We start from the raw sequence: 16,662 nt of genomic DNA on the forward strand, positions 1-16,662 counted from the left end.
AACCCAGTAGCTTTCGCTTCAAACGCCATCACGTTATCCACCCGGCCACTGAGTCCTGATAGCCACTTGCTTGTGCAATGGGGTGAAGTTTAAATTCATTTAGTATTGTTTGTTTGAATCTTCCCATAGATGTTTAGGACTGCAACTGGTCAGTCTCTTATTGGCATATGTGCATACTGTGCGTATTGCCTCGATATTCAAACAAACAATACTAAGTGAATTCAAACTTCACCCCATCGAACAAGCAAGTGGTTACCAGGACTCAGTAGTTGAGTGGATAAGGCGATGGCGTTTGAAGCGAAAGCTACTGGGTTCGAGTCCCAGAGTGAACATGAACTCTGAGATGCAGGTATCATCTTAAAATAATTTGTCGAAAAATCACACAACTATCTTTATATCATTAACATTAAATCTATAATAGATTTTATGATAATTAAATGACATATATAGTTTGTTATAAAAACATACAATAATTTTCTCTCTATCCATAATTATAAATGGACAGCAGAAAATCGATATAAGAATGTGTAAACAACTTAGTGCATCTCTCTAGGGCAGTGTTGTGTACATACTGAATTGACCAATTTAAATTACAGTTCAATGGTAAAGTGTTGGCAAAGTAACAATACATAAATCACATAAAATGAATATGACAAATATTAATTTAAAAAATATATAACTAAGAGACAAGGATCAATTGAGAAATTATTTAGGAGCTCGTGTATTAAATATTGAAAGTAGATATAATACTAACTAACTAACACTATTATTTTAAATGTCAAATGTTTGAATCAATATCGATAAGCCTAAATCCTTATGACATTAGAATGCATTTCGTTGGCTGAAAGATGACTGTATAAACTATACATTCACGAACGACAGTCATTAATCATAAATGAAGTCTTTATATTACCTTCTTTCTCATTTGTAATTAACTTTGATGACGATGAATGTGGGACACCAATATGTGAAACATTTTGAGATGAACTTGTAACTTTCACCTTATCTGAACATGAAGGCAGTTCAGTTGTATTTGGATAACCATTTGAAACAGTGAACTAAACAAAAGAAATAAAATTATTTAAGTGAATAAATATTTATATAAATATATATTACTGAACAGAAAGTGATGTCACATAGTCTATTCCTCACTAATTCAATAGACTCAACATCGAAGTTCATAATGCTAGATGTTATCCATTCGGAGGTAACCCACAGAAAGTTTTGGACTTAAGTTTCTTGATATTTGAGACTCGTTAACAAGGTGTATTCCTTAATCCTGAAGAACTGGATGTTCTCTGTATGATTTGAACCTGGATATCATAGTCAGAAAGTTAAGTTACCATTGAGTAATTCGCGAAGTTACTGACTTCCTATAGAAGTGAGGTATTTCTGAATATTTTGAAACTAGTTTTTTTTAGTTTGCGAACGATCTATCATATACTTTGCATGAGGTACAATTTCCTATTGCTGATATTATGGACTGAAATTGATCAGTAGTGCTTCCAAGTCACAAATTTTTAATACAGTTGGTGTGAGTCTTAGTGCCAAACGTCTAACGCTGGAATCCAAGAACATTCAGCTGACGAGTCTGAAAACGATGAAACGTACGTAATAGATTTCAGTACTAGCTAAAACACAATCTCTTCAAAATCTATGAATTACATCTGCATTTATTTCACTCGGATGTTAATTGTAGTGAGCTATGATCAAAAATATATTATGATAATGTGTGGACAGCTCAAAATAAAAGCCAGTGACAGTCCTACTGTAGTTTTCTTTTACATTTTTCGTAAACGTAAAACGAACTTGCTTAATTGAAATAAGTTTTTGTGGTTGTATTCTTATCTGAGTTGCATTTTCAATCATACACTGTTTCTATTATATACCTTAATGCTACTACATTTAAGTGAGGTAAAGCCTTTGGAGGGGGGTACCCAGTTGTTTCAGAATTTATGTGTAATAAATAATAAAAAATAACACACTTCGGTGTACAAAACTGATAATTGTATATATCCCCATTCATGAATATTTATGCATAATTTGTACGTATACATATACTCATATATTTGTTATAGCGAAATGTTTAGCATGGAGAATTTAATAAACAATAAAACAATTACACTACTATGAATGAGTAGAGAAAAACTATGAAATAGGTCCTTTTTCAACTGCAAACAAGACTTAATTCTGATTGGTAAAAAAAAAGTGGAATGGTCAAATGGTTAGTTTATTAAACAGAGCACGAACATGACGATTTGTTCTATTTACATTTAGCAAAGAATGAAGTACGAAATCGTCAATTGTTAAAATTGATTAGATAGAAATAAAAGACTTAAAAAATAAGTAAAATTTGAATGGAATAGAATATTTTGATGAAAATATACACAAACTAAGTCTAAATTCAAAGAAATTATTTTGCTATGAAGATCAAAAAATTACATGAAGATTTTGTATGCTACTTATTTTAAAAGAAGGATTAAAAATATTTGAAATGAAATCGTTCGTTCAAAATGTTAATTTTACAAGAATCGAGTAAATTCAGTAAAACATAATTATCATGAAAAGAAATCTTATTTGGATCAATTCAAAGTTCAATATTGGATCAATAATGTGTCTAAGGATCACTTTATAATTTGAAAAGGAAAGATTGTACTTGTATACATAACAAAATTAACTGGTCATATACTTAAAGGAATAGCTCCACAGGAGTAATTAAGCTAAGGTATACATATTAAGATAATACATTTATAGGCTATAGACACTATGAATTTTATTATTTTACAAATTTTCTTATTTATTTAGCTACATAAAGTTGATTGTGATGACCAAACTGTGGATTAAAATGCTCCTTAAAAATATATGCCTCTTACTGTCGTGAATATACCTGGAAATATTATTGGAAACCATTAATATACTTACAAACATATTTTAAAACAAAAACTAAGAATTATCAATTTACGTTTATAGAAGTACCGATATATGATCTGTATATACCAAATAAATTAGGTTTTTGTTAAAACGCTTATTACAATCCTCTAGTGTTTACATTATTAGGGACTTGTTTTTATGAATTATATGAAAATGTAGGGAGATTTAGTAACGTTGCATTTTTTTATTGATAGTACTCCAGGAATGCCTGAAGTAAAAATTTTTTTACAATGAGCTGAATATGTCATAATGTAAATTTATGTACCATACTAAATAGAACTATTATTGTTATGAGATCAAATTCAGAAAACCTATTGACTGGTCTTCACAACACAGAGTGTAACTCAGCTGTATTAGGTGTACTTCTCAGAATATACTCTTCATATTGTTGATGTTACATTCTCATAAAAAAAACATTCCCCACAACACGGTTTCGAATAACTTATCAATAATTTGGCTTCATCTTGTGATTATCGTAAGTTTTGTTCAAAAAAAAATCAAAGGATATTGGATATATACTACGTAGATTATTGATAGTTTTAGGTTCCCTAATTAAAATTGAATTCCAAGCAGACGAATTTAACTGGGTGAATAGACAACATAAAATCTAGTACGACTATTTCTTTTAACCTAATAAAGTACTTCAATAGAAAATGTATTAGAAAAACAATCTACAACAAGTTTAAAAAACAAATAATGGGAAGTGCAGTAGACGGATAAGTGAGAAACAAAGATGGAGATTAAATTGTAATAACTAAAGTGCTTTAAAGATGATGTTAAATTGATATGATGAAAACAATAGATATAATAATGATGGTCGAGCTTACTTTAACGTTATTACTCCCAGTTGGCGGACTAACATTAGATCCAGATCGGCTAATTGTCCCAGATGTAGACTCAATAATCGATGCTAAACTGCATAAAGTTTCCTTGGCAAATTCGTCTGATGGTCTAATGTATTCACGCATACATGAAGTGACAGATCCATGAAAATTTGTGGTGGATAAGACAAAATACAGAAAGCATTCACATTATTAATATAAAAAGTAACAGTACAAGAAAAAATATGGTTGAATCTACTGATCTACTCAATCAATCAACTCATCCAGTAACAAGTTAAATAAACACATAAAACTCATTTTACATCCATTTGAATATGAATAGTTACGCATTAACGTTAACAACCTCACACAATCTAGGCATTTATGCACGCAATGGATGAAAGCTTGTTGAGTTTTCTCACCGATCACCAATCCAGTGAAATATCAATAATAACGACACATATAATATGTAAGAATGTTCTCCATCAAAAACATTTTGAAACGACACGATAATAAATTAAAGATTAAAAGGAAGATTGAAATGTTTCAGTGTCAATGGGAAGCTGATTAATATACTTCTGATATTCAATAGCTCAAAGGTTTAGTGATTCCAACGAAAAAGTGGTACAAGTTGCTCTGTCATAACATAATAACCTAGTTGAAGAGCCTGTATTATTCGTCATGATAGTTGCAATGAAGTTAATATTTTTTTTAAAAGAAGATATTTATAAACACTCAAAAGCAGTCAACTGAAGGGTAAGATGAAAAACGAATTCTATTTTTCATGATAAGTCATCACTGAAAACGGGAGTATAAAATAATAAACATAATGTAAAACGAATGATCGTGTAGTAAACCATGAAGGGAAAATCAAGGAAGAAATAAAACCGTGGAGAAAACTGGTGGTACTGTAACTACTGATGTAACAGATGCGGTGATAGATATATTTTGAATGAATTGATGTAGGTTAAATTAGACAATTAGAAAAATTCTATTATAATTTCATTAACTACCAACTGACCAGTTCAGTCAGCTACGTCAAAGTTGGTAAAATAGAATTTGAAACCTTATCATGCTACTAAGTTGAACTATCAGTGCTCTGTGTAAAACAGAACTAAGCGGTAACATCAATCAAACTGAACTCTCGTAATAAAACAAAATGGAACAATTCACAACTAGTAACTATAATGAGCTGGTTAATGATTCAATTAGGTTCAAAAAAAGCCTTTTATTAAAATTATCTAACGTTGAATAGTTCTGATCATTATCAGAAAAAATATTCTCTAGTTATATATATATATGCTTGCAGATGACAATAATGAAATTATTGACCTCATAACGAGTTAATTACTGTTAACTAAAAAAAAACACAATAGAATTCTGTCCCAAATATACTAGGAAAACTAGAAATTAACTGAGAAATGCGCTGGTGTAAGTTAACATATCTCTTAGAACAAAGTAAACATATACACAGAGAAGAGATAGATGAAAAAAAGGAATAAGTGCAGAATAATAAAATATTTTAAATGTGTATGGCAAACAAAAATAATGAATTCATTTTTCCCTGATGTTGAGTTCGCATTTATGCTTGACTAGTCTGGAATTTTTTTTTAATACCTTATGATACGAACATTTGAGCAGTAAAACAAGTTTATATGAACGGAAAAAATCCTTAAAAGTTGGTTTAGATCACTGTGTGCATGAGTGTCAGCAGTGCATAACAGTTCCTCTATTACTATGAGAAGTAAAGTATTTGTACTAAAAGTTACAAATTTCGTTTCTTCGTTGATATAACCGACAAAATCGGACATTATAAACAATCTTATGGAATCGATGAAACTAATATGTAACGTAATATGATCCTTTTTGTATTACTATGTTCTCACAGGTGAATGTGTCAATTCCAAATGTTTTATTACACCTCCATATTGTATTACTCGTATTATTTAGATAAGCCGTTTATTCGGATAGAGAAAGGTCAGTTGGAATTCGGACCTCAAATTCAACAGTTCAAAATAAAGTAGCTCTACCATTAGGCTACCGTCCATTCCAAACAATATCACAAAATTAGGTGGTGATATGTGGTAGAGGAAGAAAAATATAACCGATCACTGAGCGTGGACAAACAGGAACAAAGTCTACTGACTATTAAATTTGCGATTTCCACTTCTGTTATTGGTTTCTACCCTGAACTCGCTGGAAATGGCTGCGTGTAATTGAGTGGAATAAAGTATTGTTTAGTCTATACTCTGGATCGTGAATCCCGAATCTGTTATAACATGATTAGTCATATTATCATACTAACATATAGTAGTATACTTGAGAGAGAGAGGAAATATCTTAAACTATCCGTTATATCAGTTGGCCAATATGACAGTAAAGAATGATAATCATAAGTAAACTATTCAACCTATAGAACAGAGTATTATCAATAGAAACGATACTACTTAGTGATGAATATTTAACTATTAACCTACCTAATTCCAAACTGTGTATGAATAAATTCATGGTCATTCGATGATTAAATTTTATTGATTCCTTTTGTTTATCATATAGAAAGAATAACAACTTTATTACAGTCAAATATTCTTTTATTTTTGAAAGTTAACTTACTAATAGAATGATGCACTTGAAGATACTTTCATTCTCCGCAATAAATTAACTCAGATTCGAAGCTAAAAAATCATATGTGGTTACAACCATATTGTGTAACAGTATTTGAGTCCCAACGGTCATAATTCTGCGATTTTAGTTAAAATACTATCGAACATCATCATCGATAAACAACCGTTTTCTCAACAGCCCTCCTAAATTTGCATCGGTTTATAGACGAAATGATATTTAACTTATTTACCACAGGTAAAAAGTGTGAAATTTGCTAACTAAATACAGGTTTGTGTATAAGATAGCCATATTTATTGTTACACCATTGATATATTATCAGGCTTCCTAAACAAAAATTAAACAATGTAGTTTTCAAATCGTCAACCATATGACAGGGAACCGAGAAATCAAACCCTCAAGCTAAACAAAACATTTAAGGATGAACGGTTTACAATAAAATTAATGCAATACAAACTATTTCAAGATAACTAACGGTTATTGAAACAGTGAATACATAAATTGTACGCTATTCCTTTTTTAAAAAAAAGCTTACACATAAACACTAGAATTATAGTGATCAAATGAGCAAAAACTACTTGTTAGTAATTCAATATAATGGTTAGCAATAGTTGTAACATGTAATCACACAATATTGATGAAACAACAGTCTCTTAGCTTGTGCGGTATTCGTTTACTTTATGGGTACATACACACACAATATGGGGTAAATAACACTTCAACATATGAAACTTTGAAGTTTTAAAAGACATTTTAATTGTTGTTGACTTTGTTATTGTTGGTGGAGATGGTGATGATAGCAGGGGGAATAATTCAAGGAATGCGGAACATAAGCGCATTTAACTAAAACAAACCAAAAACTAATGGTAAAACTAACTTACTTTAAAATTGAAAGACCGGGTGCAGAATAACGTCTTGACTGATTAGATGAACCTAGCTCTAATAAAACACGACATGGCGGTGAAACCATAACAGTTCGGTGTACAGGTTTAGGGAAGTGAGATTCTAAGTAAAAAGAATGACGTTTAGAGCGTGGAGGAAGCGGTGGAGGCAGAATAATTGGTGAATTAGGCATGAAATTTATTGAGTGCACCATATTGTCACTTCAGTAATTTGGATTATTAAAAAAAGAATGTTGTTATATTTTTTTAAATTAGCGTGAAGTTAGTTACAAGTACGCGCAATTTATGTTTTTGTGTTTTTAAAAGGATTATTCCATGAATAAAATATGAAAAGAATTTACGATAGTGTTATATAAAAGCAAGAATTTGCAGAAAGACAAAAAAAGGAAAAATAGGCACGCAATGAATAAGACGTGGGAAGAAAAACACAAAACAAATATGAAATTAGTCATGCATGAAAATCAATTATACAGCGTAGTCAATTATCTAACTAATTATGGCTATTTCATTAGGTTATAATCAAATAAATAAAATTAATTCCAAGGGAACATGACAATATTTATGTTGTAGGAGGAAAAATATTACTAGAAACACTAGTACAACAGAGATGAATATTAGAGAAAAAACTTACAAGGTCCCTTCTTTATGCCACCTTACTGCCTCACTGGACAACGTTCCATCGTCTACATAGCATGAGGATTCATTTATGACAGCACTACCAACATCACCATCAACATTTCTTATCGATTCATCAAATGATGTTCTCTGACGTGTACGAACAATAGATAAAGTAGCCCTCAACTGTTCAGCCTCTTCTAGATCAGCACCATTCTCTTCTTCTTCTTCAACAACGATGACATCACCTTCATCTTCGTCCTCTTCTTCCTCTCCTCCATCTTCAATGTCCTCGTCATCTTCATCATCGTTTTGTATGTTGTAAGCTCTACAGTTAAAGTCATCGAGCTGGTTATCATTAGAAGCGATGAATTGTACTGGATCTTTTTGTATTCTACCTAAGTCATCAAGCTCATTAGAATCAATATTAGCATTACGGTCCATTTTGTTGTCATTATTATTCAACACACGAACGTTCTCGACAACAGTAAGTCGACGAGGATCTATTTCCGAATGTCGTTTTCCATTCAATATAACTCGACATGCATTTTCATGATTTTTACGTTGATTGGAATCACATGAAGAAATAGTAGAAGCAGAGGATGAAGAACAAGTGCTTGAGGTGTGATATTCATGATTTGAACCAACAGAATGAGATCTACTCATTGTAGATGAGTAGCTTGTTGAATGCTTATTTTCCACATGTACTGGTGAACCCTCGTTACCATGAAATTCGGATGATACAGAAGAAGAATTAGTTGTAGATGACGAAGAAGAAGATGATGACGATGTTGAAGAAAGTGAACTGGATCGATTCAGTTTTTCAACTGCATATACTGGTTCTATTGATGTAACTAATTCATTAGATGCTGATGATTTTACATTATTATTTTCATAAGATTTTTGTTGGTAGTGTTGTTGTCGTGATGATGATGATTGTTTATCATTTGATTTTATGTCTGATTTGCCATTCAAATGACCTCGATTATTTTGTCGATGTGGGCTAGGTGAAACAGCGCCTAAATTGGTCAGTTGTGCAGCTAATTGATCAAGTTCCTACAGGAGGAAAAATATTTAAGAATAATAAGAGAATAATTCCATATTGCGAATAACAAAAAATGATAAAAGGCAATACTGATATTTTTGTTCATACTACAACATAGAAAGCTATTTAAACAAAGAAGTACACAAGGAACAAAACTATGGTGTACAGTAAGTTACCACAATATGAAGAGTAAAGCAAAAAGTTAAACAGATACTACTACTAATAGTACTATTATAAAACAATAGGTACTATAAACATTGATAACTCATTCAGGACTAAGATCTTATTGACAGTAATAATAATAATAATAAAACGAATATATCACAGGCATCTAAATGGCTAAAATCAATTGACTTGAAAAAAAAGGATTAGTAAAGCACACAAACTAGGCGGACAACGAAAATGAATGGGAGGGAGAGGAAATGATCTGAATGAATGTACATTACACGTGAAGGAAATATTAGAATAATAATAACACTTATACATCATAGACGCTACACAGAGCAAAAACATCCTACCGATTGTAAATTAATCATTTCTTCAGGCTTTGTTTGACCATCATTATTGTTTTCCTCTTCAGTTATATTTGAACAGTTATTACACTCAACAATAGGTTGAGATGATTCATTTTTTACAAAGTCTATTTGTTCACAGTTATCAGATGTAGATGAGTCATGAGTGCGAGAGATCACATCTAAGTTAAAATGATATGATGAAGTGAGATTTTGATCTCTTTCGACCAATTCGTCTTCATCATCTCCTTCTTCAACAAGAATAAATTCATCTGGTCTTGGTTTAGGAAGTCTACGTCTTAATAATCTTGGACCTAAAGGTGGTTTTGGCGATGTTAACAATGGTTCAGAGGTTGTAGTCTGAATAAATGATAAATCAACAACAGTTAAATTGTCATTGTTGTTATCATTATTTTTTACTTCTATTAAGTCAACATTAGATCCAAACCAATCATTATCCACTAACGGTTGAGTAGTTTGTACAGTTTCACCTGAATGACTGAAAACATTCAATACATTTGTTTGTTGTCGCCTTGGGAAGTGATGAACAATATTTGATGTAGTAGTTAATGTCGTTTCTGTCATCAAATTTAATGTTGTAGCAAGTGGTACAGTTGATTCAGTTCCATGATGTTGCTGTGATTGCTGTCGTTGGTGGTCATGCGATTGCTGAGAGAACAAATTCTGTCGAAGCTGTTCTCTTAAATAGACTAATGATGCAGACGATGGATTCAATTGAGTTTGTTTAAGCCATTGGAATAAATTGATATGAAACTGTTGGGTACTAACATGCTCAGATAATATACCTGACGGTGAAACAACTGTTGAAGGAGTGGAAGTTAACAAATAAGCAGATGAAGATGAAATGATATGTGAAGATGGCGAAGAAATGGTAGGTTCACTGTTTGTTTGTAATGTTGGTAAGATAGTGCCCACCTTAGTAACAATATTATTGACAATACTATTACTAATACCAGAACTACTTAAAACAGGTAATAATGATGCTTTCCCTATTGATCTTAATAAATTATTCCGTTTTCCATTCTGTTATTATAATTATCAAAAAAACGGATCCAACCAACAACCCACAACAATAAACCGTTATTATTTAGAAATGGACATATAATATTCGTGTATACATACAACACCAACAGACAAATTATCGTCCACAATATTACCAAATCAATCGATTTTTACAAGAAAACACAATCACAGTGTTTATGTTATATAGAAACCATGTGTCAACAAAAAACAAAATTACGGGACAACAAAAGTTTCAACATTCAGATTTTTATCATTTCAAAATAAAAGTAGAGGAATGATAGCAGAAGTGATAATACATCCATTTTTATTAATCGTTTTCGTTGTGACAATTTCATCGGACAGTATAATTTACCATATGATATACAGTGAAAGAAGATGAAGGGTTGAGAAGGGAAGATGAACACATAGCAGATGGTGTACAGTTGTATAATACCACAGCGACCCCATTCAACGATACACATTCAGGTGAATAATTATAGGCCAAAAATGAAATTATGGTGATACATCGAAAACATAATGAAACGAGGATGAACGAATATAGAGACAAGAAAGTAACATCAAAAATGAATTGTATTATATGACATAACCCCCACCCATCCACACCCGTAAAAGGCAGGTACCGTCATCGACGAAATCGTACATTTAGACATTGTGGATGATGCAAAAGTGGGCAAGATAAGCGCAGCAAAAATAGGGAGAAGATAAAAAAGGAAAGGCATGTGTTAGTTTCACATTGTATTCCAAAAACGACATACATAAACGCAAAACTGTAATAAGATAATGCAAATAAGAAAATGGCAACTTAACAGATCTAACTCACGAAGCAATCTGACCAAAAATCTATGGAAAATCATTCTAGTCAAACCTGATTAGATAATTCAAGCAATTAGAGTAAAAGGAAGGGAAGAAAAAAAGGTACATCTGTACAGCATACCATATTATAGAGCATACAAGGAAATCGGAATGAGGGCTATGGGGACCAACAAGAGGAGTGTGACTGACTTTAGCAAATCGGATTGGATCAATGAAAAAAGCTAATCTGACCTAATCAATCATTTAGTGAAACAAACACACACATACGCGCATACATTTACAAACATAATTGATTAGAAAAGACATGTTCACAAATATACACCAATACATAAACCACAAAGTTCACTTACCTCAAGACGTGAGTCAATTGAAGCTAGACTACCATGGAAAACCTGGAAGCACTGGACGGTTAAATGAGAACAATGATTACCCGTTAAATCTACAAGTTTTATGGATAACTTGTAGTGAGAAACATTACTACTCGATACATAGACAAGCAAATTCATACGTAAGACGTGATTATTGAGAAAAATAGGTAATCAAATTCAACGATAAAATGTAATGAATGACTTTTTGTGCCTGTAAAAAAACAAGTTCTGATCAATGTAATGTATCGACTAATCTCTTGGTACTTAGAATACAACGATATTACCATGGGACTACTGTGCAGTAGTGTTCAACTTCTGTCCTATAGTAGATAGAAATTTAGAACTGTTATGTTTAGTAGCGATGTTGAAATCTAAAGTATATTATTGCTCAACATGTTTGAGTCGGTTATCCTATCTAAAGTAATACAATGATAAACTATAAATTCTCCATACATTTTTCTAGCTCTGTTTATCAGTAGACGAAATAACTGTTTTTACATTCAAATGTGTTTGAAGAATGTTCAGTGGAATAAAAGAAAAAAAATATATTTCCCTAATCCCAACGTGAAATAAAAATACGATGGCCATCCACTAGTATTGGAATTAGTAAATTGAAAACATCAAATAAGAAACTGATACAAACACCTCACATAAAACAAAAGAAAACATATACAAGATGTAATCCTTTAAAAAAAACACTTGAAAAGTAGGTTAAGGAACACTATTTTAAATCAGCTGTAGCAACAAACAAATATCCACCAGAACACTTTTTTAAGATCAAAAGAAATTTTCAAGAGAATTATAATTAATCTTTTTAAAAAAACGTTCATTTATTAAGCATAAACAAGATAGAATGTGATACGATGTGTGGTTGTTCAAGCTGTCACACTTCACATAAGCATAATGAGAATAGAAATTAAAACAAAATGATGAACACAAAACCCGAAATAGTGATAATATAAGTAGAATTAGTAGTAGTAATTGGGAGATAACGCACAAAAAAATATACTTCGAAGGGAATATGAAAAATTGAGGGATGCTGAGTATATGATTATAATAGGCATAGTATTTAAAGTAAGACAGATATTTTTTTAAACAAAAACTTTTAATGAAACTTCATTTAAAAATAACAGTCTGAAATTTAAATGTTTTAAAATAAACCAATGAAGAAAAATGAACCCCATACCCCGTGGACCGATGAATGAACTTATTTCTAACCACGTTGTCAAGTATCATCATATTAGGTTAATACAAAGTGAATGGTATTCGAAAACAATATATTGAAGTCATTACTAAACATGTAAAATTGAATCGATTCAACCTATTCGTTTACCATAAGTTAGCATGTATTATAATGATAAAGCTGATATTATTATTGTAACTGTCTAGACAAACTTATAAAGACATCGGGTTTTGTACTTCGTACATTACGAATACATTGACTAATTTATGCCACTTTCTTTTTCGTACAAAGTGGAAAGTATAAACAAGTGATTTATGAAGGTAATTGATTATTTTCAGCTTGCAGAATTCTTATGTATTAGCATGGCATGATATAGTCATGAACTTAAAATCTTTTAAATAGTTAAAAATTAAGACAAATTAAATGAAAGATCAATTAAAATTTCAGATTAACGGATTACAGGTGATTTAGTAACCTTAAACATGGTTATTAACCCAAGTTGATATCGATTGAAAAATCGGAGAAAATTATAAATTTCCCTTTATTATAAAATAAACCTCATAATTACCTAAATATCACATCTGGGTTGATTAAATACAAGACAACAAAACTTTATGACGAAAATACTTTGCTATAATTAGTAATTCCCATTTAATTATAATTAGTAACCTAGTCTTGATTCCACTGATCAATATTTCTAACTATAAATATACAAATATAAATTATAACCTGGATATTATACTATTACAGTAGTAAAATGTAAAACATGACTGTATATTACTGGTTACTGTTTTCCACTGAAAAAAGTTTGATTATTTATCATGCTATTGAGCTGAACAATGACCGGTTGTACAAATGGAGTTATTTTTTTGGTAAAGTCATCCAAATCAAATTTAAATAAACAAGAATAATGTGAAATCTTACCTCAGATTTTTTAATTATATGATTTGGATTGTTTTGCTGATGTAAATGATGAGGATGATGTAGTCTTTGAGGAACAACACCTGAATTTTGACGATTAGACAATTGTTTACTTGCACGTGTACGAAGTTCAGGTTGATTTGAATGCACTTTATGACTATTATTTATACATGTACTGTTATTTGCAACTGTTGTAGTGATATTCTTAGTTGAAACTGTTGATAAAATAATCGAATTTATATTGTTCAAATGCAATTCATTACAAGTGAGAATGAGTAGACGAAAATAGGAGAAATAAACATATATCCAATTAATTATGTTAAAATTTATTATATATAATATTATTGTTATAAATAAACCAATAACAGATAACATTGAGACTGCTTAATAAAGTGTGAATTTGTAAACACCTAGTGTCTTCATTATATTATGAACGGTAATTATACACGTTTAAAGTTAACAATATAACTTAAGATTACATACAACAATATGATATTTAAATACGGTGGATCTATACATTTTTGTTATGCCCCGATGACAATAGTGAATGGTAACTTTGGGATCCATTTATGGACCAATATTATGCATATAATTTTTATCCTATATTTGATAAATAATTAAACTACTCATATTCATGTTTCTTTTATTGTGAGCTTTATTTTGACCCTTGAACTATCATTGCACGATTTACCAGTCTATTAATTACTACTCCCCCTATTCACAGCCACATTTAGCTAACTCTTGTATAAATGTTATTTTCTATTTTATTGGTATGGTGTGGTCAGTCTGGTTGGTACATAAGCCCAGTATCTTTGAAATAAATGAATCATATCGCAGAGGCTGAGATTGGTGTTCTGGGCTTAACTGGTTGGGCTAGGCAGAAGCAGGACCGATTAGCACTCTAGACTGCTCGTACAGTTTCCGTGTGTCATTGGTCCGATCGATGAACCGCTGCTCTCTGACTGGCGGTCTTATTACGTTCATACGTTAACTGGGCATCCACTCGGCCACACGATATAACAATTTTCTACTTTACATAACACTATTTGATATCCATGATAAAAAAAAAGATTGTAGGCTAGATAAACTAACACTCAATGGATAAATAAATAAACTGTCCTGACTGATATTTTGTATTTAAAACGTTTATTTTGACTACCATCCAAATTAATTTGATATTTCGGGAAACGAAAATATAAAGCTGATTTTAGATCCAGAAATTGAATAAAAAAGATGATAAATTGTAGGACTGAACATCTGAAACATGATTACTTAATATGATACAATAAATTCCGATTTATATCATTCAAAAAAAAACCGATCATATTGTAAATAGAAACGAAATCTCTTTTTTAAAGTGAACTCAGCTTACAAATCTATAAAATTGAGAGAAACACAACATAATAGTAGGAAATACGTATTTTACTGAAAATAAAACAAAAAATTCGATAGCTTATTAATTATTCACTATTTGTGTCATTTTTTTTGTAAATCTAGTTCATTTTTTCTTTTCATTTCAATATATCTGTCAATATAATGGGAACAGAGGTTTAAAGAAAGAGTTGATAGTGCTTATGCTACAGTTATAAAAGAAGGAAGACTATTTTCGGAATTTATCTTCAGTTGATTCATCTTGTTGTTTTTTCTTTAACTGTATTGTAGAGTGAGCAATGTCCGTAGTGAGACTATAATTTATGGACGAACCAATCACATTTAAGACAGAGGGTCTTGGATTTTGGTGCGAAATTCTTTCACTCATTTGGCTAAATACCGTCTTGGCATTGTAGCTGATGTCAGTTCGTGATGAAAACATTAAATCTAATTCCTTACCCTAACATTCAATTGTAAATCTTAATTTCTCACACCAATATAAAACCTTCACTTAACCCTGTTAAGTAGGTGGACATTCCATTTTAGCGTTTCTCGAAGGTCGTTCATAAATTATAGTTTTATCATGATAGTTTTTGTAAAATATAACCAATTAATGTTACGATTGATAACATTAATTCCATTAAAGACACTGATAGCCTTATGTAATAGAAAAGATTTTGTTAGTTCAGTGTGTTTATTAAGTACAAATGCATATTACCTGATATATATGACTCAGAATTATGTTATTCTTAGTGAACCATCTGTGTACATTAATATCACTTTAATTTTGATAAAAAAATAACAATTTAACCCATGTAGTTAGAAAGTAGTTCATAAGAATTTAACTACATACTCATCTAAATCAAATATTAACCACTGATGAGCAGATATGTTCAAAGCATTTTATCAAAATTCCTTCCACTCCAATTATATATTTGTGGAAAATCAACCTGATTTTTCCGTACCCGGTTAGTTAGAAATAAAGTCACATTTGTACTTTATCGAAAGTAGGCAAATTATCTTACTTTTAAGACTTTGGATACAAGGCATGGGGCGTGTATTTGCGAAACAATATGATTTATTTGATCTACAAAATGGATACTCGCATTCGAGTGTAACATGGATCAAATTAGAAACACGCTGTTTATCCAAACAATACATGTGTGTTATTAGTCTTGCTAAGTGAATGGATAATTTATTCATTTAATAATAAGTCTCTTTGGCCAATTGCTTTGTTTCCGGTAGCCGTTCAGTAAAATATCATGCATCGTCTGGTTGGCTTTAGAGCGCAATCACTAGTAGGGCACCACATAAATTCCACTGACCGATAGAGCATTCACTCTTTCGTTCATTTATTATTGTGGAATGATAACAAAAGCTCGTCAGAAGGTATGATGAAAAGTAGAATACAATGGACACCTAAAGTCCTCGCAACTAAATAGTGACAATAAGTAGAAATGATCTAGATTCCCTATTTTTCTCTGTGTTCAATAATAACTAATCATAAAAATATT

General features: G+C 31.0%; 2 protein-coding genes across 3 annotated transcripts in view; both read right to left on the reverse strand.

Annotated features, from left to right (window-relative positions):
• Positions 1–16,662, reverse strand: part of Smp_163420.1 (protein kinase) — a gene marked incomplete at its 5' end in the record, with an annotated part of 73,598 nt that overhangs the window by 14,293 nt on the left and 42,643 nt on the right. For both annotated transcript variants that reach the window (XM_018793273.1, XM_018793274.1), the window contains 6 exons: positions 914–1,058; positions 3,759–3,882; positions 7,908–8,041; positions 8,366–8,947; positions 9,455–10,492; positions 13,781–13,992. In XM_018793273.1, coding sequence (XP_018647802.1) covers positions 914–1,058; positions 3,759–3,882; positions 7,908–8,041; positions 8,366–8,947; positions 9,455–10,492; positions 13,781–13,992 — 2,235 coding nt within the window. The remainder of the gene's footprint in view (positions 1–913; positions 1,059–3,758; positions 3,883–7,907; positions 8,042–8,365; positions 8,948–9,454; positions 10,493–13,780; positions 13,993–16,662) is intronic.
• Positions 9,212–9,449, reverse strand: Smp_058200 (hypothetical protein; the record flags this gene model as incomplete). The annotated part of the gene is given in 2 exon segments (XM_018793275.1): positions 9,212–9,280; positions 9,285–9,449. Coding segments are annotated over 2 exon segments (234 nt in total).

Source organism: Schistosoma mansoni, chromosome 1 (assembly GCF_000237925.1).
Source record: "Schistosoma mansoni strain Puerto Rico chromosome 1, complete genome".
NCBI classification, from domain to species: domain Eukaryota; kingdom Metazoa; phylum Platyhelminthes; class Trematoda; order Strigeidida; family Schistosomatidae; genus Schistosoma; species Schistosoma mansoni.